Raw genomic sequence first — 27,932 nt, forward strand, 5'->3', positions numbered from 1 at the left:
TCTATCTTTTTGTCACTCTTGCGCTAGAGGTGGGGCTTAAAAATATTTTCTTGCACCAGGGCATTCTCTACATTAGTTCTGCCACTGGGTTGGAGTGGATCAAGTAATTGCATGACAAGATGGGGGGGAGGGGCAGAGTATCCTAGGGTCCAATCAATATTAAAGATGGCCCTGCCTTTATTTCTTCATAATTGGCTGGGACAGACAAGTTAGCGTTATTATGGTGGTGTCTTTCCCCCTACTGCTGGACTTAGCTGTGATTTTGACTATTAAGCAATAGAGGTACTGTTTTTTTGTTTGTATTTTTCTTATTCAATTATGCACAGTTGTTTTTTCTCCCAATGGTTTTTAGTCAAATTACATATGTCTTACCTACAGGCTCAGAACCCTTTATAACCCTTGTGCAATCATTTACATGTCTGATATACAAATAACTCCAACAACTTTTACACTTTAACATAGTAAGGTTACCATTTAAACTATGGGTGTCCAACCTTTTGACTTCCCTTGGCCGCATCGAGCGCAGAGGAACTGCCTAGGGCCACACATCAAATATCTAATATAGATCAGGGGTCCTCAACCTCCGGCCCCCCAGATGTTGCTGAACTACAACTCCCATGATTCAGCCAGTGGCGTCTCTAGGATTCATTTTTAGGGGGGCACATGGTGGGCCAGGGACAAAAGTAGGGGGGCACATTTAACCCCGCCCTCATGGCAGTTTGACCCCGCCCCTGTCACATGTTAAGCCCCGCCCCCGCCCCACGTGTTTTTTTTTTTATATAATCCCTGGTGGAGAATTCATTATTTTCCACCAAGGATTATTAAAAAACAAACACATTTCCCTTCATACAGTCCATACACACACAGACTGCTGAGTCCTTACACACAGAGAGACACAGACTGCTGACCACACACACACACACATTGCTGAGTCCATACACACACACAGACTGCTGAGTCCATACACATACAGACTGCTGAATTCATACACTCACACTGCTGAGTCCATACACACACACATACAGACTGCTGAGTCCATACACACACAGACTGCTGAGTCCATACACACATACAGACTGCTGAGTCTATACACACACACATACAGACTGCTGAGTCCATACACACATACTGCTGAGTCCATACACACACACACACACACACACACACACAGAGACTGCTGAGTCAATACACACACACACACACACACAGACTGCTGATTCCATACACACACACACACAGACTGCTGAGTCCATACACACACACAGACTGCTGAGTCCATACACACACACTGCTGAGTCCATACACACACATACAGACTGCTGAGTCCATACACACACTGCTGAGTCCATACACACACACACAGACTGCTGAGTCCATACACACACACACACACACACACACAGACTGCTGAGTCCATACACACACACAGACTGTTGAGTCCATACACACACACACATACAGACTGCTGAGTCCATACACACACACACAGATTGCTGAGTCCATACATACACACATGCAGACTGCTGAGTCCATACACACATACAGACTGCTGAGTCCATACACACATACAGACTGCTGAGTCCATACACACACACACACATACAGACTGCTGAGTTCATACACACACACACAGACTGCTGAGTCCATACACACATACAGACTGCTGAGTCCATACACACACACACACACACACAGACTGCTGAGTCCTTACACACACATTGCTGAATCCATACACACACACAAGCTTCCTCACTAGCAGACAGACAGACAGACACACACAGACACAAACACATTAAGCCTACCTGTCACTGGAGCCTGTTGCTGGGGGTCAGGCAGCCATCTTTCATCCTTTCCAGCAACAGCATGGGCTGCTGCTTAACAGCGGGGACGGGGCTTATGTGCGGGAGGCGGAGCTTCGTTTGGGGGGTGGGGCCTGTGCCGGAGAGCCTGTCAGTGCTCCCTCCGGGCACAGACAGCCACCAGCCCTGTTCCAGCTGCTCTTTTCTGCATTCCCCCGGGCTGTCACACACTGTTACAGCCCGAGGGAATATAATTTAGACACATGGCCACCAAGGGGGTGCACAGCATGATGTAGGGGGGGCATGGCCCCCTCTGGACCCCCCCTAGCGACGCCACTGGATTCAGCAACACCTTGGGGGGCGGAGTTTGAGGACCCCTGATATAGATGATAGATAATGCATATAAGATATATATTTTTAAAAGCCCTTTTCACACAGAATTAAGTCAAAACATAGAATAGACTAAAAGTTATAAACGTATTACCGGGCCTTAGAATGGTTAGATTTACAATATACCAAACGCGCTCTCGGATAACCAAAGTAGTGGAAACCAGGTCTGGGTTTAAATAACCCCAAAACCATGCTTATTGGTCAAAATGGGACCTATGACCCCAAAACGTGCGTGTGTATCAGAGAAACTTGCGTTGTTGTTCTATGAACTTGACATTTTAACATTAACAAATCACACATTAGGTTCAGTTTTATGTGATTAAAATTTTTGGACTCCAACAGCATGAATGGCAGTAAAATGGCAATTGTGTTGAAAAACTATTGAACAATTCCAAACAAAAGTCAGAAAATGTTATCAGTCTTCAATGCTGGATTTTATATATATTAATATTTATTGTTAAGCCGAGGTATTCTAAATTCTGGTACTATGTCACTCTAACAAACATTGTATCAATTTCTAAGCAGCTCCAAACTTACCTTGGCGGTCTACCGATCATGTGTCGCCTTGATCCTGTGGACCGCCATTTTGCCCAATTTAGTGGTGTCTGACAGACCCTGACGGCAGCTGCTGCTCTCCGCTTTTACTTTTACGACATGGTGCTCACGTGACAGTGTCATAATATAGGCACGGAAATGTGTCTGTTCAATACTCTCTAATGTTTCTTGGGCATGCTTACCGCAAACACACCCCAAACATAAAAATATAGGTATTGTATAGCCCTCTGTGCCATGCTGTAGTTCCTAATGTCCCAGTAGGGAGATTGATCAATTATTTCTGATTTTCTAGTTTATTGACTGGACTAATACTGACTGTCCTGATATCTGACTTCCATGAGCTTGTCTGGTTTTGCCCCCTGAATATTCGATTTTTGGCCTTTTAACCTTGGCTTATCTTTGACTACTTTTTCTGTTACGCTCGTTTAGCACAGCCAATCAAAGGATCAGTATATGCATATTCCCTTCTCTGAGTTTATACTCTGTGTATTGGGTTTTATATACATATACTGTGACACTTTTAGGATGGCAATACTGAATTCAGCTGAGACTGTGATCATTGACTCTAGGCTTCTATTTGGTTACACATGTATTTTTCCTTCCTAGAATTACGAGTGCTAAGTGTAATCTATGAATAGGCATTACTCATTTTTTTATCGTTCTGATCTTTTCTGTCATGTTTTCTGCATTCCATACACGAGACCAGTTCTTGAAAAGGGCGCTGTGAGTTGTAATTAATAAATCTGGACCTTCCTTTTCAATTTATGACATTTGTGAAAAATGTATGAAAACCTCAATTATTTATTTCAAATATGTGGAAGTCCTTCCCTAAACCTAAAGGTCAGCCTGTTATAGCTGGTGTTGATTAACTTAACCAGTAACTTTTGTATGTTGATAAATTGCTACGGCCTATTGAATTATTAATACCATCTTGATTATCTTCAACATATTCAAGATTTTGAATTTGATGATGATTACTTTTTTGGCTCAATGTGGATGCAAATTAATTATTCAAGCACTGGACATGATTATAAATTGGTCACTCCCTTTGAAAGTATGGTGTGAATATGGAATTTTTGAAATGTTATCTATAAAATAATTCACACCAATATGAAAAGGAGTAATCAAATACTTTATTTTGCAAAAAATAATACACTAATAAAAGACAAATAAACAACAAACAGTGATAGAGGCTATTGTAACTGTGGGGGAATCTCGGTAAAAATAAATTTAGTAGGCCGAGATTACCACGTGTCATGTGTACGTGCATATGCTGACGTATCGATCAGTTGGTTGCACGAGGCAAGATACGATCAGTAGTGTACGGAGCATGTGCGAGAATACAGGATGTAGTATTCCCCTCCTCCATTGTGCTGGACAAGCCATGCGGTCAAGCAGGAAGTTAATTCTTATTTGTATTGATTGGTCAAGAGAATGTGCGGGTGGAGCTTAATATGGGAGGAGTTATATGCCTATATAAGGAGCCTGCACTATTGTCCGGGGCTCAGAACTTTCTGTATTTTGGTGACATTAGTCCCTCTGAGTCCCGATCGGTGATCCGAATAAAGAATCTCTTCCTTCCTGAAGAAACCTGTGTCCATCTCTCTGTGCTTGGCTTCCGTCAGTTTCTCCGGTATCATTTGGTGCATTGGCCGGGAAGCTCATCGTTCAACGGTAGCTGAGAGGCAGAGGCATGAGACGGTCTATCTTTGCCTACGTTCTCTACGGCTGCACCCCTGAACTTCTGCGTGGACCTCCCTTCGTCTCGGCCCACTGGTCTGTTGTCCAGGAGATCATCGGCCTCTACGTAAGAAGTGCTGGGGTGTCCCCGTCGATGAGTGTGAACTCAGGTTCAGGAACGAGGAGGTAAGACGACCGCTGTTTTAGACGGCGGACCCACTAGGGGTATACCGATTGTGCGGTAGGCCCATAAGGGGTTTAAATCTGTGTATGGAATCTTCCCCCTCTGTCGGAGGGAAGGAGCGAAGGCGCACCGCTCAATCGAACGCTCTTTAGTAAGACCGTTTGATTTGGTTTGGAGTCAGGCGGGGTTCTGTGTAAATAGCCCTAGCCGGACACCGGTGTCTTGTCTAGACTAGCGTTCTAGGGTGTACAATTTGTTCGCTAGGTCGGAGGGACCGGGAGACTAAGCAGACTCTGATGTACATTATCGTTTGCTAGATCTCAACCTATCTTGGCTAAGTGGGAAGGCGTGTAAATTTGGAACCCACTAGACTATTGATAGAGTAGAAAGACTAAAAGGGTTCTGTTGTAAATTCCGCCCTCTAGTTCGCTATATGTGGTGCTTGGGCAGTGTGGCTAACCAAAACGGATGTAGATAGTTTTAGGTAGTCCATCAAGGTACTGGCCAATAGTTTAGTTGGGATTGTATATGTGTTAAAGATTGTTAGTAAAGTGTATATCTTGTTAGATAGCGCGAGCTCAGCCGTCTAGCGAGAGTGTTAATAGTGTGTTGCTGTATTATAGTGCACGGTACCATAACCCTGTATATTTACTGACACTGTATATAAGTACTTATCATTGTCGTTTATTGCATGTTTAACACCATAACCACTAATAATTGTATTGTGACCTTAAATTGTGCTTTGACCTATGCTAACCGTACTGTAACCGCTGTTTGTAAAAGACGATGTTACTGGGGTGTGTTATAGACGGGTAATTCATATATAGAGAATTATAGCGTGGGTGACTGTATAGTTTCGCCAAAGGGCATAATATTGATTACTTAGTGACTGGTGTAACAGCTGTGCGTGTACGGGAATTCCCTGAGTGTTTATTGTGTTATTGTGTACGTTTCACTTGGTAACTGTACCACGTGGTGCTGTTGCCGGAAGAAACGGGTGTGACTGTTGAATAGAACGTGTGCATAGTATTCGTTGTCAACAACGCTCCATTGATAAGTATGGGCGCGTCGGAGTCGACGATTTTGGATCCCTTAGGTTGTATGGTAAAGAATTTTAAAAAGGGATTTACAACATGTGATTTTGGGGTTAAAATGTCCCCTGTACGTTTGGTCACTTTGTGCACTAGGGAGTGGCCTACGTTGGTTGCGGCATGGCCGCCACGTGGCAGTTTGGATCCAACTCTGGTACAGCGTGTACACGTGGCTGTATCAGGTAGGCCTGAACTTTACGGACAGTTTCCATATATTGATTGTTGGAGACAGGCCGTAAACGACTCGCCAAGATGGATTCGGATATGCCACGAGGAGCAATGTCGCCTCATGGTGGCCAGAACTTGTATGTCCACTAGGACTACGGTTAGGCCCATTTTGGACACGCCCCCTGAGTCCGAGATCCCTATGCCGCCCCCTTACTTCCCTGTAGAGGGAAGTGATACAAGTACAGGAAGTTCCACCCCCACTCGCCCATTGTCCGCTTCCGCTTCCTCCTCCAGTTCAGAATCCACCCCCCGCTGTACTAAACCTCCCCTTCCGGAACCAACCCCCGTTAAACCCAATTATCCTGATTTGGCGCCACTTCAAGTTTCCGGTCAAGCTTCTTCTAGCTCGGCTCGGAATATTTTATTCTCCGGCCTTCCCCACAATAGAGCCTCTACATCCCCACGTCTTACTACCCCCCGACCGGAACCCATAACCGACGCCCCTCCACGTAGCCCTGTACTAACCAGACAACTGACCGGTACCCAACAACCCAAACATTATCAGATGCCTCTTCGTTTGAATCCTGGGTCAGCCTATCTTGATGCCACAGGTCAAATGGTATATGCTGACCCAGTCTTTGTATATGTCCCGTTCACGACTACTGATCTCTTGAATTGGAAGACCCACAATTCCTCGTACACTGAGAAACCACAAGCTATGACCGATCTGTTCACCTCGATAGTTCAGACACATAATCCGACATGGGCTGATTGCCAGCAGTTATTAATGACATTGTTCAATAATGAGGAGAGGACTAGGATTAACCAAGCGGCCATTAAAGCACTAGAGGAAGAGGCCCGTACTTTAAATCAAGCCAATCCAGCAGCATGGGCCGCAACGCATTATCCTAATACCGATCCCGAATGGAACGTTAATGGCGCAGACATGCGTCAACTAAAAGCCTATAGAGACGCTATAATTGCTGGCATGAAAGCCGGGGGGAAGAAAGCTATTAATATGTCAAAGACAGTTGAGGTGATTCAGAAAAGTGATGAAGCGCCCAGTGTCTTTTATGACCGATTATTGGAGGCATACCGCTTGTATACCCCCTTTAATCCGGAAGACGCTGATAATTCCCGAATGGTAAACTCTGCCTTTGTCAGCCAAGCTTACGGAGATATTAAGCGCAAGCTACAGAAGTTAGAAGGGTTTGCAGGAATGTCCATCACCCAACTAATGGAGGTAGCAAATAAGGTGTACATGAATAGGGAGTCAGAAAGTAAGAAAGAGGAAGAGCGCAAGATGCGTAAAAAGGCTGATATGCTAGCGGTAGCGATCGCAGGCGTAGATAGACGGGGCCCAGATAGAGGCGATAGTAGGTGGAATAGGGAGCCCTTGAGTATTGTAGTAGTGCGCGTATTGCAGGGAAGAAGGGCATTGGAGAAGCGAGTGTCCGCAAAGAGAGCAGTACGAGAGAGACCCACCCAGGGCAGGTTATGGAAACTTTAGAGGCAGAGCGAGAGGTAGAGGAGGCCCCGGAGGGAGTAATGGTAATAGAGGAAGTAATGGAAACAGAGGAAGTGTAAGAGAAGATTGGTACTATCCCGCAGCGCAAAGGTCCCGCGATAGAGAAGGTAGGGACTTTGTAGGATTGGCTGACACGGTCATGGAGGACTATTGATACCGACCGGGCTCCATCCCCCTTGGTCGAGCGGAGCCTATGGTCGATGTATCAATAGGGGGAAAATGGAGTGCATTCATGATTGACACTGGTGCTGAACATTCGGTGGTGACTAACCTAGTTGCTCCTCCATCTGGAAGAACTATTACCGTGATAGGAGCAACTGGAAGAAGTGCTGCAAAACCGGATCTTAAAAGTCGACTCTGTACATTGGGAGGCCACGTAGTAAAACATCAATTCCTTTACATGCCTGAATGTCCAGTCCAATTGCTGGGACGTGATTTGCTTTCCAAATTACAAGCGCAGATTACGTTCCTACCAAACGGAACAACATCCTTAAAGTTTAATGGACCTTCAGGTATTATGACATTATCCGTACCAAAGGAAGAAGAGTGGCGACTTTATACAGCGTTGACTAGCCAAAACCCTAGGAGTGATGAATCCTTATTCAACATACCAGGAGTTTGGGCAGAGAACAACCCACCAGGATTGGCCCGCAATATTCCACCTATTAAGATCGAACTAAAACTTGGGGTTTATCCAGTGAGCCTACGACAATATCACATCCCGCAGAAGGCTAAGAAGAACATTCAATCTTATCTGGATAAGTTCATACGGTATGGTATCCTAAAATTCTGTACTTCCCCCTGGAACACCCCATTGCTGCCTGTTCAAAAGCCCGGTACAGATGAGTATCGACCTGTGCAGGACTTGAGAGCAGTCAATGATGCGGTTGTTAGTATACATCCAGTTGTGCCCAATCCGTATAACCTGCTTGCTTTAATTCCGGGCGGGGCAACCTATTTTACAGTTTTAGACCTCAAAGATGCATTCTTTTGCCTCCGAATTGCCGCAGAAAGCCAATGTATCTTCGCTTTCCAATGGGAAAACGCTGTAACGGGCTCAAAACGCCAAATGACCTGGACAAGACTGCCCCAAGGGTTTAAAAATTCACCTACCCTATTTGGTTCAGCTCTAAGTCAAGATCTACTGGATTTCGAGTCCATCCCAGGAGAGTGTGTATTGTTACAATATGTGGACGACTTGTTGATAGCAGCAGTTACAAAGGAAATATGTCAGCAAGCAACGCACGATCTACTCCACATTCTCTGGAAGGCAGGATACAAGGTGTCTAGAAAGAAGGCTCAGTTGTGTCTGCCAACTGTCAAATATCTGGGATTCCATATCTCTGAAGGTCAAAGAATTATGGGGCCAGAGAGAAAAGAAGCTGTGTGCCAAATACCAACACCCAAGAATAGAAGACAAGTGCGAGAATTCTTGGGGGCAGCAGGCTTCTGTAGGATATGGATTCCCAGTTACGCGATACTGGCAAAACCTCTGTATGCAGCTATCAAAGGTACAGAGCATGACCCCTTCTTATGGACTCAAGAACAACAAACGGCATTTGAAGATGTGAAGAAGGCTTTGATGAGTGCCCCAACATTAGGCCTGCCTGATCACACACGACCATTCTACCTGTATGTACACGAGCAAAGAAGAATGGCTGTGGGAGTATTGACACAGTACTTGGAATCATGGCAGAGACCTGTTGCCTATATGTCTAAGCAACTGGATGCAGTGGCCAGCGGACTTCCACCTTGTCTAAGAGCCGTAGCTGCAGCCGCCCTGCTGTTAGCTGAAGCCGATAAACTCACTCTGGGTCAAGAACTTTATGTACGAGTTCCACATGCAGTACAGACGTTGTTGGATTACAAAGGAAATCATTGGTTTAGTAACAGCCGTATGACCAAGTATCAAGCAATGTTGTGTGAAAACCCAAGAGTGCATTTAGAGACTGTAAATACCTTAAATCCAGCTACCCTTTTCCACAACCTACTGAAAGTCAACATGATTGTTTGGAAGTGATGGATGAAGTATTTTCAAGTAGACCAGATCTTCGTGATTTTCCCATCCAGAACCCTGATGTTCAATATTACACCGACGGCAGTAGTTATGTGAAAGAAGGGATCCGCTATGCAGGATATGCAGTAACAACGATAGACAAGGTGATAGAAGCTCGGCCACTGGCAAAAGGAACATCAGCACAAAAAGCAGAATTGATAGCACTGACACGAGCGTTACAATTGGCTGAAGGTTTAAGAGTGAACATCTACACGGACTCCAAGTATGCGTTTTTAACCACTCATGCCCACGGAGCTTTGTATAAAGAAAGAGGACTATTGAATTCAGAGGGCAAAGAAATCAAGTACGCAGCTGAAATCCTACAACTATTGGAAGCAGTGTGGGAGCCGAAGGAAGTCGGTATTATACATTGTCGAGCGCATCTGAGAGGAGATGGTGATGTAACCAAAGGAAATCGGATGGCAGATAATGCAGCTAAGCGTGCAGCTGAATCAGAAAGACAGGAATATGTGGAGCATATAGCTGCTCTTATACCAACTCCACTGTCTCAATGGACTCCAGTTTATACAGCTCAAGAAGAGGAGTGGTTAAAGACTGAACCTGGAAAGTATTTGGAGAACAAATGGTATCAGTTAGAAGATGGGAGAATAGTTATTCCAGCATCACTAGCGGTAGAAATTGTCCAAAACTATCACAACGGGACACATTCTGGGAGAGAGAGTACAGAACAATCTCTCAGAAAACATTTCTACATACCAAGATTGTCCAACTTAACTTAAGCCATTGTACGAAGATGTGTAACATGTGCTAAAAATAATGCAAGGCAAGGACCAGTAAAACCACCAGGAGTCCAGTTTATGGGGGGACTCCCCATGTCCAATCTACAAATTGACTATACAGTAATGCCTAAATCTGGTGGACATCGCTACCTACTAGTAGTTGTGTGCACCTATTCAGGCTGGGTAGAAGCATGTCCTACTCGTACAGAGAAAGCAGAAGAAGTTGTGAGATTCCTGCTACGAGAAATAATACCCCGATATGGACTACCCTGCTCTATAGGATCGGACAATGGTCCAGCTTTTGTTCATCAGTGCCTACAACAACTGACTCATATGCTTGGTATAAAGTGGAGGTTTCATACGGCATATAGACCTCAAAGTTCTGGTAAGGTAGAGAGAATGAATAGAACTATTAAGAACCAGTTGGCTAAAATGTGTCAGGAAACCCAACTTAAGTGGAACGTTCTTTTGCCCATAGCTCTATTGCGAATCCGCAGTACACCTACCAGAAGGATGGGCCTCTCTCCTTTTGAAATCATGTATGGGCGACCACCTCCCGTACTTGGTAACTTAAGGGGGGATTTGAGTCAGTTGGGAGAAGGAATTACCCGGCAGCAGGTTGTAGAGTTGGGTAAGACTATGGAGGAGGTACAGAAATGGGTACAAGATAGATTACCTGTGAATATTTATCCCCCAGTTCATAGTTACCACCCAGGAGACCAAGTGTGGATTAAAGAGTGGAATAATGTACCATTAGGGCCCAAGTGGAGAGGTCCTTATATTGTTCTTTTGTCTACCCCTACAGCGATAAAAGTGGCTGAAGTGACTCCGTGGATACATCACTCCAGGGTTAAACCAGCAGCAGTCGATTCTTGGCAAGCTACAGCAGATCCAGAGAATCCCTGCAAGATCCGGTTAAAGCGCACGACTCAGTCGGAGTGACGAGGAACCTTGTGGATTACAAATGTTATTGTTTCAGGGATTGGTAAGTGAGTGAGAAGGCCATAATAAAGCCTGTCCGCTCATCGACGTGTAGTTTAAAAGTCAGGAAAAGTCTCGAAGAGACCCCTGTGAAGACGAGCAGAACTCCATTCCCTGCAGCCCTTACATCCTGGAAGCTGAGGTGCCATCGCACGGACGAAGACTGAGGATGACGACGAAAGATGTGTTTCTGATAATGTTTTTATATGTGTATTTTTATATTCAGGAAGATAGAGGTACCGACACTCCTAGCTGTGAGGTATGCATTAAGACTACAAGAACAGGTAACCATATTTCCCAGACCCTAATTTGGCATTCGCAATACGAGTGTAAAGGAGATGTATCAAGATGTAGTTACTTAAATATAGAATATAGTGTGTGCCATTTAGGAATAGGAGAACCTAAGTGCTTCAGTCCAGAGTATCAACCCCGTACAATTTGGTTGACTCTCAGGAATGGAGATCCTCAGGGGACCCTAATTAACAAAATGGTATTAGAATCCGTACATTCTTCGGGTGTTCTGCTATTTGATGCATGTAAGGCGATATCAAGTGGTAGAAAGCCGTGGAATGTATGTGGGGATCTTAGATGGGAGAGAACGTATGGGTCTAATGATTTTTGTCCCAGCAGTAAAAATAAGTATGTGAGTCCTAGATGCCCAAATAGAGATTATAACTTTTGCCCATATTGGTCTTGTGTGGGGTGGGCAACTTGGGGACAGACAGCAGACAAGGACATGATTGTGACTAAGTTGCCTACCAATCCATACTGTAAGTCTATGGAATGCAATCCAGTCCATATACTTATGAATAACCCCAACAAGTTCTTAGATAAATATGGTAATTTATTTGGGTTTCAAATATATGGGACGGGTTTAGATCCTGGGACAGTATTGTTTATAGGGATAGAGACCGATACGGTAACCTCCCAAACTCATCAGGTATACCATTCCTTTTATGAAGAAATGAGTATAGATAATAAGATCCCCCATAACGCTAAAAACCTGTTCATTGATTTAGCCGAAAGTATTGCTGGTAGTCTTAATGTTACCAACTGCTATGTGTGTGGAGGTACTAACATGGGAGACCAATGGCCTTGGGAAGCAAAGGAGGTAATGTCTGGTTCTGAGGCAGTTGAACAATTAATATCTTCACAAGCCGATTATCATATGAGTGTTAGAGGTAAATCTGAGTGGAGATTAAAGACCTCCATCATAGGTTATGTTTGCAGGAGAGTTAACTTGTCTAGGGCAAAAAGCTTATGATGATGATACAAAGAATACAACTTGGTGGTCGGCTTCAAATGTCTCAGAACCATCTAACCCGTTTGCAAGATATGCCAATTTAAAGGACGTATGGTTTGATTTATCCATCACATCTAGTTGGAGAGCCCCAGCAAATTTGTACTGGATCTGTGGTAAGAAAGCCTATTCGGAGTTGCCACAGGACTGGGAAGGGGCATGTGTGTTGGGTATGCTCAAACCATCCTTCTTCTTGTTACCTATCGAAACAGGTGAGACTTTAGGTGTTAAAGTGTATGATGTGAATCATAGGAAGAAAAGGGGACCCATAGAGATAGGCGCCTGGGAAGATGATGAATGGCCTCCCCAGCGTATTATAGAGTATTATGGGCCAGCCACGTGGGCAGAGGATGGTACCTTTGGTTATAGAACCCCAATTGATATGCTCAACCGTATTATAAGGTTACAGGCGGTGGTTGAGATTATTACTAATGAGACCTCACAAGCGCTCAATCTTCTAGCGAAGCACAATACCAGGATGAGGACAGCAGTATACCAAAATAGATTAGCCTTGGATTACCTATTGGCAGTAGAGGGAGGTGTATGTGGGAAGTTTAACCTGAGCAATTGCTGTCTTCAAATAGATGACGAAGGGCAAGCAATAGCTGAGCTTACTAGCCATATGGTTAAACTAGCGCATGTGCCTACTCAGGTATGGAAAGGGTATAATCCAAGTAGTTGGTTTGGTAGCTGGTATGAGCAGTTTGGAGGGCTTAAGGCATTGGTAGGTGGAGTCCTACTGATTTTAATGTTGTGTCTACTCCTGCCATGTCTTATACCCTTAGTAGTTAGGTCTGTGCAAAGCCTGATAGAAAATATAGCAGAGAGGAAGGCTGCTGCACAGATAATGGCAATTTATAAATATAAGGCTCTAGATCAGGGAGAACCAATGCAGGAAGATGAATGTTGAAAGATTCACATCATAGACAAGTCTGGTCTGGTTCATGGTAACTTGGGGTGTATGCAAACCAAGGTTAAGTGATGCCTCAAGTAATTGTGAAATATCAAGAGGCATCAAAGGGGGGAATGTGGTGGAATCTCGGTAAAAATAAATTCAGTAGGCCGAGATTACCACGTGGCATGTGTACGTGCATATGCTGACGTATCGATCAGTTGGTTGCACGAGGCAAGATACGATCAGTAGTGTACGGAGCATGTGCGAGAATACAGGATGTAGTATTCCCCTCCTCCATTGTGCTGGACAAGCCATGCGGTCAAGCAGGAAGTTAATTCTTATTTGTATTGATTGGTCAAGAGAATGTGCGGGTGGAGCTTAATATGGGAGGAGTTATATGCCTATATAAGGAGCCTGCACTATTGTCCGGGGCTCAGAACTTTCTGTATTTTGGTGACATTAGTCCCTCTGAGTCCCGATCGGTGATCCGAATAAAGAATCTCTTCCTTCCTGAAGAAACCTGTGTCCATCTCTCTGTGCTTGGCTTCCGTCAGTTTCTCCGGTATCATAACCATAAACCACAAGGTAAAGTCTCTACATAACACTTACATAAAGCCTCTGAGGGCTGGACACGTGTAACACTACACCTCCAATGTTTCGGCACCTAGAATTGTGCTTTTCTCAACTGACATCATATGAAATGTTTGAAATGACAATGACAATGTGCATAGATCATGCTCCTGAAGTTTCACTGCTCAATTCACTGCCATTTAGGAATTAAATATCTTTTTGTTTCTGTTTATGCAGCCTTAACCACACAAGTGGCAGATCCAGGGAAAACTGAGCAAACCGAGGGTCTCCCTCTCCCCTGCCAGCACATGCGTGCGCCAGCCCTGCAATGTGCCTTCACGGACTGGAGGGGAGATCAGAGATCTCCCTTCCCGGTCCGCAGGCACCATGCGTGCTGACAGCCAGCAGGGGTGGGAGGGAGAGAGGACCCAGGAGCTCCTCCGGGTTCTACTCCCGCGAGCACGGAGCGTTGCTGCAGTTACCACGGCAACGCTCCGGATCTCGCGAGAGTGAACTCTAGCCCTGGAGTTATGGGCTAGAGTACACTCTCACCACTGGGCCACCAGGGATTGAGAAATGTCCCCCCTCCTCCCTCAGTAAAGGTAAGAAGGGAGGGGGGACATAATGTATATTTATTTTAATTAAATTAAAAAACAACAACACATAATTTTAAAAAAAGCCCCCCTACCCTTCTTATCACACACACACATACTCTACACACATACACTGCCCCCCATACACAGAAACTGCCCCCATACACAGACACTGCCCCCCATACACATGCACTGCCCCATACACATACACTGCGCCTCCATGCACAGACACTGCCCCCCATGCACAGAAACTGCCCCCCATGCACAGACATTGCCCCCCATGCACACATTGCCCTATACATACACTGCCCCCATACACACACATTGCCCACACTCACACAAACACTGCAATCCTCACACACACACACTGTCCCCCACATACATTGCCCCCCTAACACATACACACTGCACCCCTGCATACACTGCTGCCCTCACTCACTTTTTTTTTTCTTTTTAGGTGTCTGGGGGACTGCCAGATTGCTCAGACAGTCCCCCTGCTGGCAGCTCCATAAACTTCCATTGCGGCATGTGAACATGTGCAGGGTACGTCCGCGGTCATTAACTGCCATTTTTTTCAGATGTATCCTGCACGTCCGAGGTAGGGAAGGGGTTAACAGGCATTATCTCCTGCTCTCTAACTTTAACACAGAAGGCTCCTGCAAAGTCTACCAAGCTATTAACAGAGCAGAAGATAAAAAAAATTCTAAATTTAACAGAATTTACCACAAAGTGTGAACATTAGATGACTCTACAGGAAGTGTTTAGAAAGGCTGTGCAAGTCACATGCAGTGAGGTATGCCTAGGGCTGCATAAACAAAATTGTTTAACTCCTAAATAGTAGAGACTTGAGCAGTGAGACTGCAGGGGCATGATTTATACACCGAAACTGCTTCATTAAGCTAAAGTTGTTTTGGTGAATATAGTGTCTCTTTAGGAGACCAATTTCCAAAGCATCTGAAACGTATGATGAGAATTATAGTCTTTTTAACCATAATTTGGGTGTTACTGGGAAACCTTTCTAAAAAAGAAATAAGCTTAAAAAACCATTAAGAAAGCAAAAAATGGGTCGCAAGAGAATACTGAGAACGGGCAGCAGCTGAAATAGCCTGCCCTTTGGTGGGACCACGCTCAGTTTTCAAGCTGGTTTTTGCTCATCTTGTGCCATTACAGAGAGAACATTTCTGAAACATATCAGACTGGTCCCACCCATACGGGCAGTCCAGATCCGAAATGCAAGCAAGTTCCCTCTGCACGAGAGACACAGCAACCCAGAGACACAGCAACCCCAGACAATCGTTTCGGCCTTGTTAGGCATCATCAGTGAGGCATAGCTGATATCTCCCTATGCACCGTGAGGAAGGGGTCCACGTCTGGATTACCCTTTAAACTTGAGGAGAGCAAAAAATGGGTCGCAAGAGAATACTGAGAACGGGCAGCAGCTGAATGCTTCAGAGATGTTCTCTCTGTAATGGTGCAAGATGAGCTAAAACCAGCTTGAGTTCTGAGCGGGGACCCACCGAAGGGCAGGCTATTTCAGCTGCTGTCCGTCCTCAGTGCACTCTTGCGACTTGTTTTTTGCTCTCCACAATTTTAAAGGGTAATCCAGACGTGGACCCCTTGCTCCCGGTGCCTAGAGAGATATCAGCTATGCCTCACTGATGATGCCTAACAAGGTTGAAACGATCGTCTGGGGTTGCTGTATCTCTCGTGCAGAGAGAACTTGCTGGCATTTCGGATCTGGACTGCCTGTATGGGTGGGATCAGTCTAATATGCTTCAGAGATGTTCTCTCTGTAATGGCGCAAGATGAGCTAAAACCAGCTTGAGTTCTGAGCGGGGACCCACCGAAGGGCAGGCTATTTCAGCTGCTGTTCGTCCTCAGTGTACTCTTGCGACTTGTTTTTTGCTCTCCTAAAAAACCATTAAGATTTACGTTTATCCATATGTTAAAATATGCTTAACTACCAAATATATCAACTCAGCTTCTTACATTTAAATAAGCGGTGCAGAAAATATTCATATGTTTAAGTTCTGCTCCTAATGCAATAAATGGTTATCAATAGTATACACTGCAACAATGAAACATTTTCACTAAAATTATTAAAGGGTTACTTTAAGTACGTGACACTACAGTGATTTGAAATTGTCATGGTGGTAGGAGTCGGTATGTCCAGTGTTTCTCTTTGAAATGATGCACATGGTAAAGTATATGAATTTTTGTACCCGGAGGCTAATTACATCAAGCTTATATTTATTGGTTCCTCCAACAAATGCAATACATACATACAGACTGCAGAATACACACACACCGACTGTTGAGTACACACAGAGACTGCTGAGTACACACACACAAACTGCTAAATACATATACAGTCCACTGAATACATACACACACACAGAGACTGCTGAATACACACACACAGACTGCTGAATATACACAGACTACTGAACACACACAGGCTACTGAATACATACAGACTACTGAATAGACACAGGCTGCTGAATAGACACAGGCTGCTGAATACACACACAAAGACTGCCAAATACATACAGACTGCTGAATACACACACACACACACACACACACAGACTGCTAAATACACACAGACTGCTGAATACACACAGACTGCTGAATACACACATACTGGCTGAATACACACAGACATGTCATTAAGTGTCCCCTATTTTCCCAGTGTCCCCATGTGTCCCAGCCAGTGTCCCCTAGTCTCCCAGTGTCACTGGTGTCTCTGTGTCCCCAGGTCTCCCCGTCTTCCTAGTGTCCTAGTGACACATACATGGGGACATAGACACATGGGAATACTGGAGGACACAGGGAGACATGGGGCATTGAGACACTGTGATACATAGGGACACTGTGATACATAGGGTCACTGGGAGACCGGGGTACACGACACTAGGGGACACTGGGAGACATGAGACACTGATACATAGGAACACTGAGACCTGGAGTAATCGACAAGTGGGGGCACTGGGAGGAATCCATCTATACAGCAGGAATCAAACTAAGTCGTTTTTTGCTGATTTTACATCATTTTCTCTTATGTCACTCCTTGTGATTTACATCATGTGATGTCACCCATACATATTTAATTATGCAAATTAGTAAGGCCGGTAAGTTTTTCCAAGAAAGGTGGCAACCCTAACTACTTTTCACATACTCTTACTTAAGTATGGAAACTTAAGAGGGATGTATGGGAACAAAACTTGTGTGGACTGGCTGACAATGAATATAGTTAAAGGGACACTATAGTGACCAGAACAACTACAGCTTATTGAATTTGTTCTGGTTAGTAGAATCATTACCGTCAGGCTTTTTGCTATAAACACTGTCTTTTCAGAGAAAATGCAATCTTTACATTACAGCCTAGTGATAACTTCACTGGCCACTCCTTAAATGGTTGTTAGAGATCTTCCTGGGTCATGGCTGCCTAAAATGCATCCAAACATTCAGTGTCTCCTCCCTCTGCATGCAGACACTGAACTTTCCTCATAGAGATTCATTTATTCAATTCATCTCTATGAGGAGATGCTGATTGGCCAGGGCTGTGTTTGAATCATGCTGGCTCTGCCCCTTATCTGCCTTTTTGTCAGTCTCAGCCAATCCTATGGTGAAGCACTATGATTGGATCAGGCTACCTCTTCTGATGATGTCAGCAGACTGCTTGTTTTTCTGAGTCTAACAGCATGCAGAGTTACAGCTTCAGGCTTGAATACAGTAAGATTTTTACTATATTTATGGAGGCATGAGGGTCCAGGGGGGCTAGATGGTGGTGTTAACACTATAGGGTCAGGAATTCATGTTTGTGTTCCTGACCCTATAGTGATCCTTTAAGGTAATGCTGACTTTGGTCTCTCTAACACTGTGGCATGTTCCCTTTCTTCTACACTCACTACATTCAGCTTTTCTTTGTCCCAGACTATATACCAGGATCTTCTGCCTGCTAGTAAGAAGGTAAGGAGACAAGTGGACCAGCGAGTGCTAGGGGACAGTCCTTAGAAAGTGTTGAGCGAGCGCATTTATGCCAAGCTCAGGGTGCTGTCTGCATAGTATGCCCTTAGTTGGCCAGCTGCATGATTGGCAGGCTGCCTGACATGCATTCATGCCAGGCTGGCCTTCTAATTCTTTGGGCAGACATGTCCTCTTTTTGGGCATGTTTTCCCCTTTTGGCAGGTTACGTGATTTGTGTCAGTGGCACACCCTTTTACCCAGCCCATTGACTTCCTGCTTGACTGGACACTGCTGTTAGGGGTTATGGATTTACTTGAAAGATGAAAAGATAAATTAGAGGGAGATTAGCATAGGGTATGTGTTTTCTTATAGCTGCTGTTTTCTTTCTCTCCAGCACCATCTCCATCAGATACATGATGCTTGGGAGTGTTTAAGTGTTTTTGGTCGATATGATTCTGTTATTAGGCCCGTCATAATTGTCAGCACCAGGCCCACTGGGCTGTTAATCTGGCCCTGCCTTCCATAAACACTTCCTGTAAAGAGAGCCCTATTTAGGCTTTCTTTATTCCAAGTTCTGTTTAATTAAGATTTTCTTATCCCCTGCTATGTTAATAGCTTGCTAGACCCTGCAAGAGCCTCCTGTATGTGATTAAAGTTCAATTTAGAGATTGAGATACAATTATTTAAGGTAAATTACATCTGTTTGAAAGTTAAACCATTTTTTTTTTTTTTTCATGCAGGCTCTGTCAATCATAGCCAGGGGAGGTGTGGCTAGGGCTGCATAAACAGAAACAAAGTGATTTAACTCCTAAATGACAGTGAATTGAGCAGTGAAATTGCAGTTGAATGATCTATACACTAAACTGCTTTATTTAGCTAAATTACTCGTTTTCCTGGCACTACAGTGCCCTGAGGGTGCCCCCGCCCTCAGGGTCCAACTCCTGCCGGGCTGGATGGAGAAGAAAGGGTTAAACACTTACGGTACCTTTCTCCAGCGCCGGGCTCCCTTGGTGCTGGAGACTCTCCTCCTCCTTTCCCCGTCATCGGCTGAATGCGCATGCGCGGCAAGAGCCTTGCGCGCATTCAGCCAGCCATTCTCAATGCTTTCCTATGGACGCTGGCGTCTTCTCACTGTGAAAATTACAGTGAGAAGTGCAGAAGAGCCTCTAGCGGCTGTTAATGAGACAGCCACTAGAGGCTGGATTAACCCATAGGTAAACATAGCAGTTTCTCTGAAACTGCTATGTTTATAGCAGAAAGGGTTAATCCTAGGTGGACCTGGCACCCAGACCACTTCATTAAGCTGAAGTGGTCTGGGTGCCTATAGTGGTCCTTTAAAAAAATCTGCATTCCCCCCTCCTCCCAACCTTTCTTCTTACCTTTAGTGAAGGGGGCAGGGGCAGCCGGCCCTGGTGGTGATCTAAATAGGCTGTCTTCACTCCTCCCGAGCCGAGCACTGTGTGGAGCGTAGCCATGGCCCCGATGCCTGCTTGAAAGCCCTTTAAACACAGGAAGCATGTGACCTGGCAGTCAGGCAGGGCAGGGCAGCTCACGCGGGTCTTTTGAATTTTTGCTTCCTGTGTGTAAAATGCTGTCAGGCAGGGAGGCCTGTCAGAGAGCTGCAGGCAGGCTGCTGGGTAGGAGCTGAATACAGCTCAAGGAGCAAGGTAGGCTCAGTGAGCAGTGGCACCTAGGCATTCCATATACATTTTATTGATTCTTAGAGTGGGTGTATTTGTGAGTGTGTTTGGTGTGTATTTTTGAAGTGTGTGTGTCAGTATGGATCAATGTGTGTGTGTGTCAGTATGGATCAGTGTGTGTGTGTTTGTTGGCATGGGTCAATGTGTGTGTGTGTGTCAGTATGGATCAATGTGTGTGTGTGTAAGTATGGATCAGTGTGTGTAAGTATGGATCAGTGTGTGTGTGTGTGTCAGTATGGATCAATATGTGTGTGTGTCAGTATGGATCAGTGTGTGTGTGTGTGTGTGTATGGATCAGTGTGTGTGTGTGTCAGTATGGATCAATATGTGTGTGTGTCAGTATGGATCAATGTGTGTGTGTGTAAGTATGGATCAGTGTGTGTGTGTGTGTGTAAGTATGGATCAGTGTGTGTGTGTGTAAGTATGGATCAGTGTGTGTGTGTGTGTGTGTGTAAGTATGGATCAGTGTGTGTGTGTGTGTGTCAGTATGGATCAATGTGTGTGTGTGTAAGTATGGATCAGTGTGTGTAAGTATGGATCAGTGTGTGTGTGTGTCAGTATGGATCAATATGTGTGTGTGTCAGTATGGATCAATGTGTGTGTATGTCAGGGAGTGTGTATGCATTAGTGATTGTGTACCAGTGTTTGTATGGGATGCAGCATTAGTTTGTTTGTGTGCCAGTGTCTGTTGATGAGTATATGTCAGTATGTGTATGTATGGGCATCCGTGACTACACGCCAGTATGTATCCATTAATTAAAGGGACACTATAGTCACCTGAACAACTACAGCTTAATGTAGTTGTTCAGGTATTATCTATAGCTCCCTGCAGGCAATCTAATGTAAACACTGTATTTTCAGACAAAATACAGTGTTTACATTGATTGATAGGAATACCTCCAGTGGCCGTCACTCAGACGACCACTAGAGGGACTTCCTATCACGCAGGGCCCTAAAAAGGCCCTGGACACGTCAGACGTATTAAAATACGTCTGACGTGTTCAGGAGAGAGAAGGCACTGTGTGCGCGCCTTCTCTCTCCAGCCTGTCAGCGGAGGAGGGGGGCGGGCAAAGACCGCGAGCTGAGCTGTCACTCAGCTCGCGGCCGCGCACACCGCGCGCATGCGCAGTAGTGCGCTCAGGACTTCAGAGGGCGGCATGAATGCCGCCCTCTGAAGTATGTGCGCCTGATTGCTCACGAGGCTTCACGAGGCTCCCGGCGCTGGAACCAGGTAAGTAAAATTGCCTCCCTGGAGAGTCCCTTTAAAAATCCATGAGTCCATGTCTATATCTGTTTTTTTTTTTTTTTTTTTTTAAATAACAGATTGAATTTAAAAAAATATTTCTATATAGTTTTGCTTTATCTATGTGATTTTGTGATTTGTGTGAGTATTATGCACCTATATATTTGCACAAATGTATATTAATATATGTGTAATATTATATATATATATATATATATATATATATATATATATATATATATACATACATACACACTCTATATACACACAGGCACCTGGGATTTGTGAGTCTGTTCAGCCCCCACGCTGACCGGCTGGCTGAGAGCAGAGAAAGGCAGGCGGCTGAAGGAGGAGAGGGGCAGCCGGCTCATGGAGAGCTGTTGGAGGAAGACAGGCAGCTGACAGAGGGAATTGGGTGGGCGGCTCATTTATTGCTGAAGGAGTGAGAGGGGTGGCTGTGGGAGGGACGTGGGCAGCTGACGGAGGGGAGTGGCCGGGTAATGGAGAGCAGAGGGCGGCGAGCGGCTGACTTAGTGCCACGGCGAGGGAGCTGTAATAGCCCTGCTCTGCTCCCTCACGCGGCTTGCAGTGATGCTGGGAGCCGGGTTATGATGTCACTCCGGCCCCCGGCTCACTAAACAGTGCGCAAGAGGGAGCTGAGTAGGGAGATGACAGCAGCCCTACTGGTCCTCAGAGAAAGCATATCCACTCCAGCTCTCTAAAGGTAGGGAGGCTGGGTGGATTTCAATTTAAATAAAAAAGTAATTACTTGTGAGTGTGTGTGTGTCTGTCTGTCTGTGTGTCTGAGTGTGTGTGTGTGTGTCTGAGTGTGTGTGTGTCTCAGTATGTCTGTGAGTGTGTGTCTGTCGGAGTGTCGGTCTGAGTGTCGGTCTCTGTGTCTGTCTGTGAGTGAGTCTGAGTGTATGTCTGTGTGTGTGTGTGTCGGTCAGTGAGTGTGTGTTCACTCCAATCACATGGGAAAGGTTTTTTGTTTTTTTTTACTCACCTTTTTCCCACGCCGTGGCTGGCCTCACCTTACCTTCATGGCTGAAATACTCAATCTTGACAATCTCAGCCAATCCAATGCTTCCCCATAGGAAAGCATCGGGAGACTATTGCGCATGCACTGCAAAATGCCACTGCGACAATTTTTTAAAAACATTTTTTACATTCTTTATTTTTGTTGTGCAAAAGTTTGACAGACAAGCTTGTCATGCCATGACAGTAAATACAGACATTTCAAGAAGCATAAGACTGTGGCATGTGATAGTACTGCACATTTTTTTTAAAGAAAAACATGTTGATGCATATAATGTTGCTTAACAAGAGGATTGTTTGAGACATGCTATATGGATTGACATTAACCTAGTCGAGTATAATACATCAAGATAAGGTAACACACTAAACTGTAGTTAATTTTTCAGCAGGGTAGCTGCTGGGTACTATGGTTTGTATTACGGCAGTAGGGAGGATGTCAGTTAAATAGGCTGGTATGACCTCAGAGGTGCGCCACCCGAGGAAGGAGCCCGCATGGACCAATCTAGATGTATTATTACAGCAGGCATATTTTTATTTTCCGGTATAAAACAATAGTAAAAAAGGCTGCGCCACAAAATGCTAAGTAAAAAATAGTAATAAAAAGTCTTTATAATAAAAGATAGCAAAGTCCAAGTAAAAGGAGTCCAGTTTGTTAATCCTTACGTATGATCTTGGGATCTTCAAGTATGATGACGTGTCCACTTATATGGAAGATAAAAGAAAGGGACAAACAATAGTGCAATATGTATGGCTCAAATATGGGCATAAAAAGTAATGATGGTAGAGAACTCACATTTACAAGAGCTTTAATCCAGCTCTAGGGTAAAGTGCGTACAGCGGTATAATCCCCGCTTATGGGATATGTGGTGGGTATCTCTCCGTTTCTGATGTCCAATTCTCAAATAAAGAAAGAAAGCAGCCAATAGTGCTCACCGTATAACAGTGTAGGTATAGATTAAAATAAAACGTACTTACAAATAGAGGGCAGACCGACTGCTCTATGATGTCAGCATAGGTGGATTGATCCCCCCCTAGGATTTCTTTAGATACAGGAACCTTCCAGGCAGATATTAAAACCAATACAAAAGTAAAAAAAATAAAATAGTAATAAAAGGCCAGGATAGAATACAAGTAGTATAATATATATATGTGTATCTAAAAAAGATAATTGGCATAAGCAAATGACCAAAATACTTTAATATTTAAAATACACAATATAAAATTTCCATAACGCGTTTCGTCAACTGACTTTTCAATTTATCAATTCCATTTGATAAAGTCTGTTGACGAAACGTGTTATGGAAATTTTGAAGATCCCAAGATCATACGTAAGGATTAACAAACTGGACTCCTTTTACTTGGACTTTGCTATCTTTTATTATAAAGACTTTTTATTACTATTTTTTACTTTGCATTTTGTGGCGCAGCCTTTTTTACTATTGTTTTATACCTGTCTTGTTTTAAAGGGTTTTGAGGGACTCCTTTTTAAAGGGTTGCTGCCTATAAGTTGACCAGCGTTGTCTCATTGTTTTATCTTTCTTACCATATTTTTATTTTCATAATGCACGATAAATGTCAACATTGTGCAGATTATAGCAAAAAGTCGTGTTCGCCTACGCAGAGGCACAGTATGATAGCAGATGATAACCATGTAACAGTTTAACAGTGGATGTGTGTGCTTAGTTAACGTGTTATAGCCATGAAGCATGAAGGGACCACTATAGTGCCAGGAAAACATACTCGTTTTCCTGGCACTATAGGGTCTCTAGGTCCTCCCCACCCTCAGGGCCCCCCTCCTGCCGGGCTCTAGGGGGTGGAAGGCGTTAAATCTTACCTGTTTTCCCCCACCGGGCTCCCTCGGGGCGGGGAACTCTCCTCCTCCTTTTCGCCGTCATCGGCTGAATGTGCATGCACTGCAAGAGCCGCGCGCGCGCGCGCGCATTCACCCAGTCCACAGAAAAGCATTCTCATTGCTTTCCTATGGACGCTGGCGTCTTCTCACTGTGAAAATCACAGTGAGAAGCGCGGAAGCGCCTCTAGCGGCTGACAACGAGACAGCCACTAGAGGCTGGATTAACCCATTTGTAAACATAGCAGTTTCTCTGAAACAGCAGAACGGGTTAAACCTAGATGGACCTGGCACCCAGACCACTTCATTAAGCTGAAGTGATCTGGGTGCCTATAGTGGTCCTTTAAGCACAACTTCCATTAATTTTACCAATGATGTCGGGATGGTGACGTATTGTAGCTACGACAGGAGGCGTAAGGCCAGCGTGGTGACTGTATAACTCTATTGGTGCCATATGGCTGGTGCGTTAGCTTGTTGCTTTAACTCAGGTCTTAATTGGGCCCTTACATTTATGTTGACTGCTCAGCATAAAATTATCATCATTAATTTTCTGCGAAGATATGCAGGTAGAAACGGCTTAAGCTGTGAATGCTATAGTGCACCGCAGATTAAATTAATATGGCCTTTTTAGAAGACATATGGCCTTTTATCCAATTACGCCAGTAGATATAAATGGGCCCCTGAGTATCAAAGATGCTAAAACTTTGGCTTGTACAGATATTGCATCTTAAACAGCGTGTGCGTAGTTAACCCCTTGTATTAGGTTGATGTCGTGAGGCTGTGAGGAGTCAGAGCTGTTTGTCTTGTAATGGTACCTAGAAAATTATGGTGCAGGCATGCAGTGTTAGAAAATGCTGAAAAAAATAAGGTTCAGTAGTAAGATTAACAACAATATATGAGTAAGTTTATAGTAACTTTTAGGATGGTGTCTGGAGAGCGTCTAAGTACAGAGCACTATATAAAAGTTCCTATTATAGATTCCGTAGCTAGGTGTTCCATCCACACAGTGCATTCAAGTCAGAAGGTTGTGTGGTCTGGCTGGCTGCATGAGATTAGTGCTGGATATGACCCTTGTAGGCCCATGAAGCGTGTCACCAGCACAGGTCAGGGAGCAGTCAGCGCCACACGGTCCCCCAGGGCACCAGGCCCCAGCTCGGCCCAGGACGCCCCCCGTAAGCACCGCGGCCCGGTGGGCACTCGGGGACTTCATGTGCTCCAGCGCCTCTCTCCCCCCCCAAGAGTCCGCTCACCCAGTGTCCCCTGCACCTCCGGTACCCCGGTAGGTACATGGGTTGCTCCGCCTGTCTCACCCAGCGCCGGCCGCTTCTACGGGACAGGGGATGTACAGCACTGTTGAATATGCTAATGTTATGTTGTTTTTCTCTTTTACATACATTTTTTCTCTTCGCTGCTGAGGGAAAATTAAAGAAAGAGAAGCATAATACTCGCCTCCAAGTCATTAATAAAATCATGACTTTACGTCATGTTAATAGTAAAATCTTGGAATTTTGCAGACACTTGTTTGAGCGTAAGGTCCGAATTCGTAGGCCAATCCTCCAACACTAGGTTGACGTCCCATAGAGCCTTGTTTCGGGGTTGGGGTGGACGTGCAAATCTAATGCCTCGCAGAAGGCGACAAACCAACAGATGTTTCCCAGACGGAAAGCAATCCATTCCGCTATGACCAGCTGAGATCGCCAGAAGCACCTATGGGATCCACGTGTTGTTCCATGCACTAACCACTCCATGCGTTCCAGGCATGAGTATAGGATCTTCATATTCCTGGAGCCCAAGCTCCTGCCAATAAGTCAAGAGTTGCTTGTGAAACGTTCGGCATGACCCAAGGTCCCCGGAGAGGAGCCCCTGAACCAGAAGGGGGTGAGAGTTCCCATCGGAATCCGATAGTAGGTCCATGGAACCCGGCAATAGTCTGGGGCGGTCGATAGACATTTCCATGAGCGAAGGGAACCAAGGTTGTGCCGTCTAGAACAGCGCTATCAGGACCAGTGATGCTTGGGAGCGTTTTAGATGTAGTAGCCCATAGAGAGAAGGGAGAAATGCATACAGTCATAGAGCTAACGCGGTGTTAGCGTTGCCTATCAAGCATATGGACCATTGGATCCATCATCTGATGGCCAACAGGTCTATTGGTGTCCCCTCAGTCAATGCTGCTTCGACCATGTTGAAGATTTTGGCTAAAGGCCCTAACACGTCTAAGACTTTGTCCTGACAGTGGAGAAGGGAATAGTCCAGTCCCTTTTTGGCCTTCCAACCCGATTTTCCCAGAAATTGGGTGATCTTAGGATCCACGTCCGGCATAACACAGGCCATGTCAGGGACCGTAGGGCGTGGGTACTCTGAGTTTACTTCTCGTGGCCTTATCTAGGGGTTTTCTAAGTTGCAATGTATTTGGCCACTTGGTCAGTGGGGTACAATTCAGCCGAGCAAGGGTTATGCAGGGCATCAGGGTCAAAAAGGCCCTTGAGGGTCTAAGATAGCGTAGTCGTCCGCCTCCCACCTAGCTTCGATAGCTGGCGACGCACTAACACTGCGTTCAGGAGATGAGTCCTCCGAGTAAACCGGGTCGATAGCATCAGACCCGTCAGAAACCTCCTCTGAGTCCGAATCAGAGTAGGCCAGACTCTATGATCGCTCTAGAGATGGAGTGGGACACGTTATCCAACATCACTCCCATGGCAGTGTAAATGGCTTGGGTAACTGATTTGCTCATTGTAGCATCCTGGAGCGAGTGGAACTCTTCAGAGTGCATTTGCTCCTGGGACGCTTCCTCTTCACCACCAGGGGGGGTAGGACCAGCGGACACAGTGGGTATGCGGTGTCTACTGGGCTTAACAGAGGCATTGGGAGCAGCAGCCAGCATATCAGAAGGGTTCTGCATAATGACCCTAGAATAGCAAAGGGGAACAGTCACCACAGTGGGTAGCAAGGGCTTAATTCTGACAGTAGGGGCTAACTAGGGCTGAGCAAGGGAGGGAGCCCAGAGGTAATAAAGGGCAGAGCACAATAAGGGCAGCACAAGCCTATATGTTAGCATACCGAGTGTTCCCTCAGGAATGGCCCCTGGGAAACACTGTAAGTGCGCGCCCCTCCTTGAACGAGCAGTGCAAGCGTCACCAAAGAGCGGCAAAATGTTGCCATTGTCATATGGCTATCGCGATGCGCAGGAGCAAACCACACATTTGCGGGCGGCACTGGTAGCGGTTTAGGCCGCGATCTGGAGGGTAGCCAGGGAGGCTTGCCCTGAGGTAGAAGGGGAAGTGGAGGGGGGGGGGAATCTCAGAACCCCGAGGTCGTCCCGCGAATGGCGAAACCCGGGTTACAAACAACCTGAAGTTGCCAGGGGTAAGGGTTAGCCCGGGGGGGAGGAACCTTTTAAGGGGAAACAAAAACCTGTGGGCCCACCCAAAATATACAATCAAATAAAACACAGACAATTACAGCAGAGTATAATAACAAATACAACACAAATCTGCAGAGCAAAAATTATGAGGTACTTAGCTGAGGCAGCAGCAAAGAAAGGGGGAGTGGCTTAGGTCACATGGAAGTATATGGAATGAGGACTGCTCCCATTGGTTGAATATG

General features: G+C 45.2%; 1 protein-coding gene across 1 annotated transcript in view; it reads right to left on the reverse strand.

Moving 5' to 3' along the window:
- BSG (basigin (Ok blood group)) overlaps nt 1-26,285 on the reverse strand; it is a 62,019-nt gene extending 35,734 nt beyond the window's left edge. Inside the window, exon 1 of the mRNA XM_063456566.1 lies at nt 26,070-26,285. Within this exon, the coding sequence (XP_063312636.1) occupies nt 26,070-26,285 (216 nt within the window). The remainder of the gene's footprint in view (nt 1-26,069) is intronic.
- Between the last annotated feature and the right edge of the window lie 1,647 nt (nt 26,286-27,932).

The sequence above is a fragment of the Pelobates fuscus genome, chromosome 5 (assembly GCF_036172605.1).
Source record: "Pelobates fuscus isolate aPelFus1 chromosome 5, aPelFus1.pri, whole genome shotgun sequence".
Taxonomy (NCBI): Eukaryota; Metazoa; Chordata; class Amphibia; order Anura; family Pelobatidae; genus Pelobates; species Pelobates fuscus.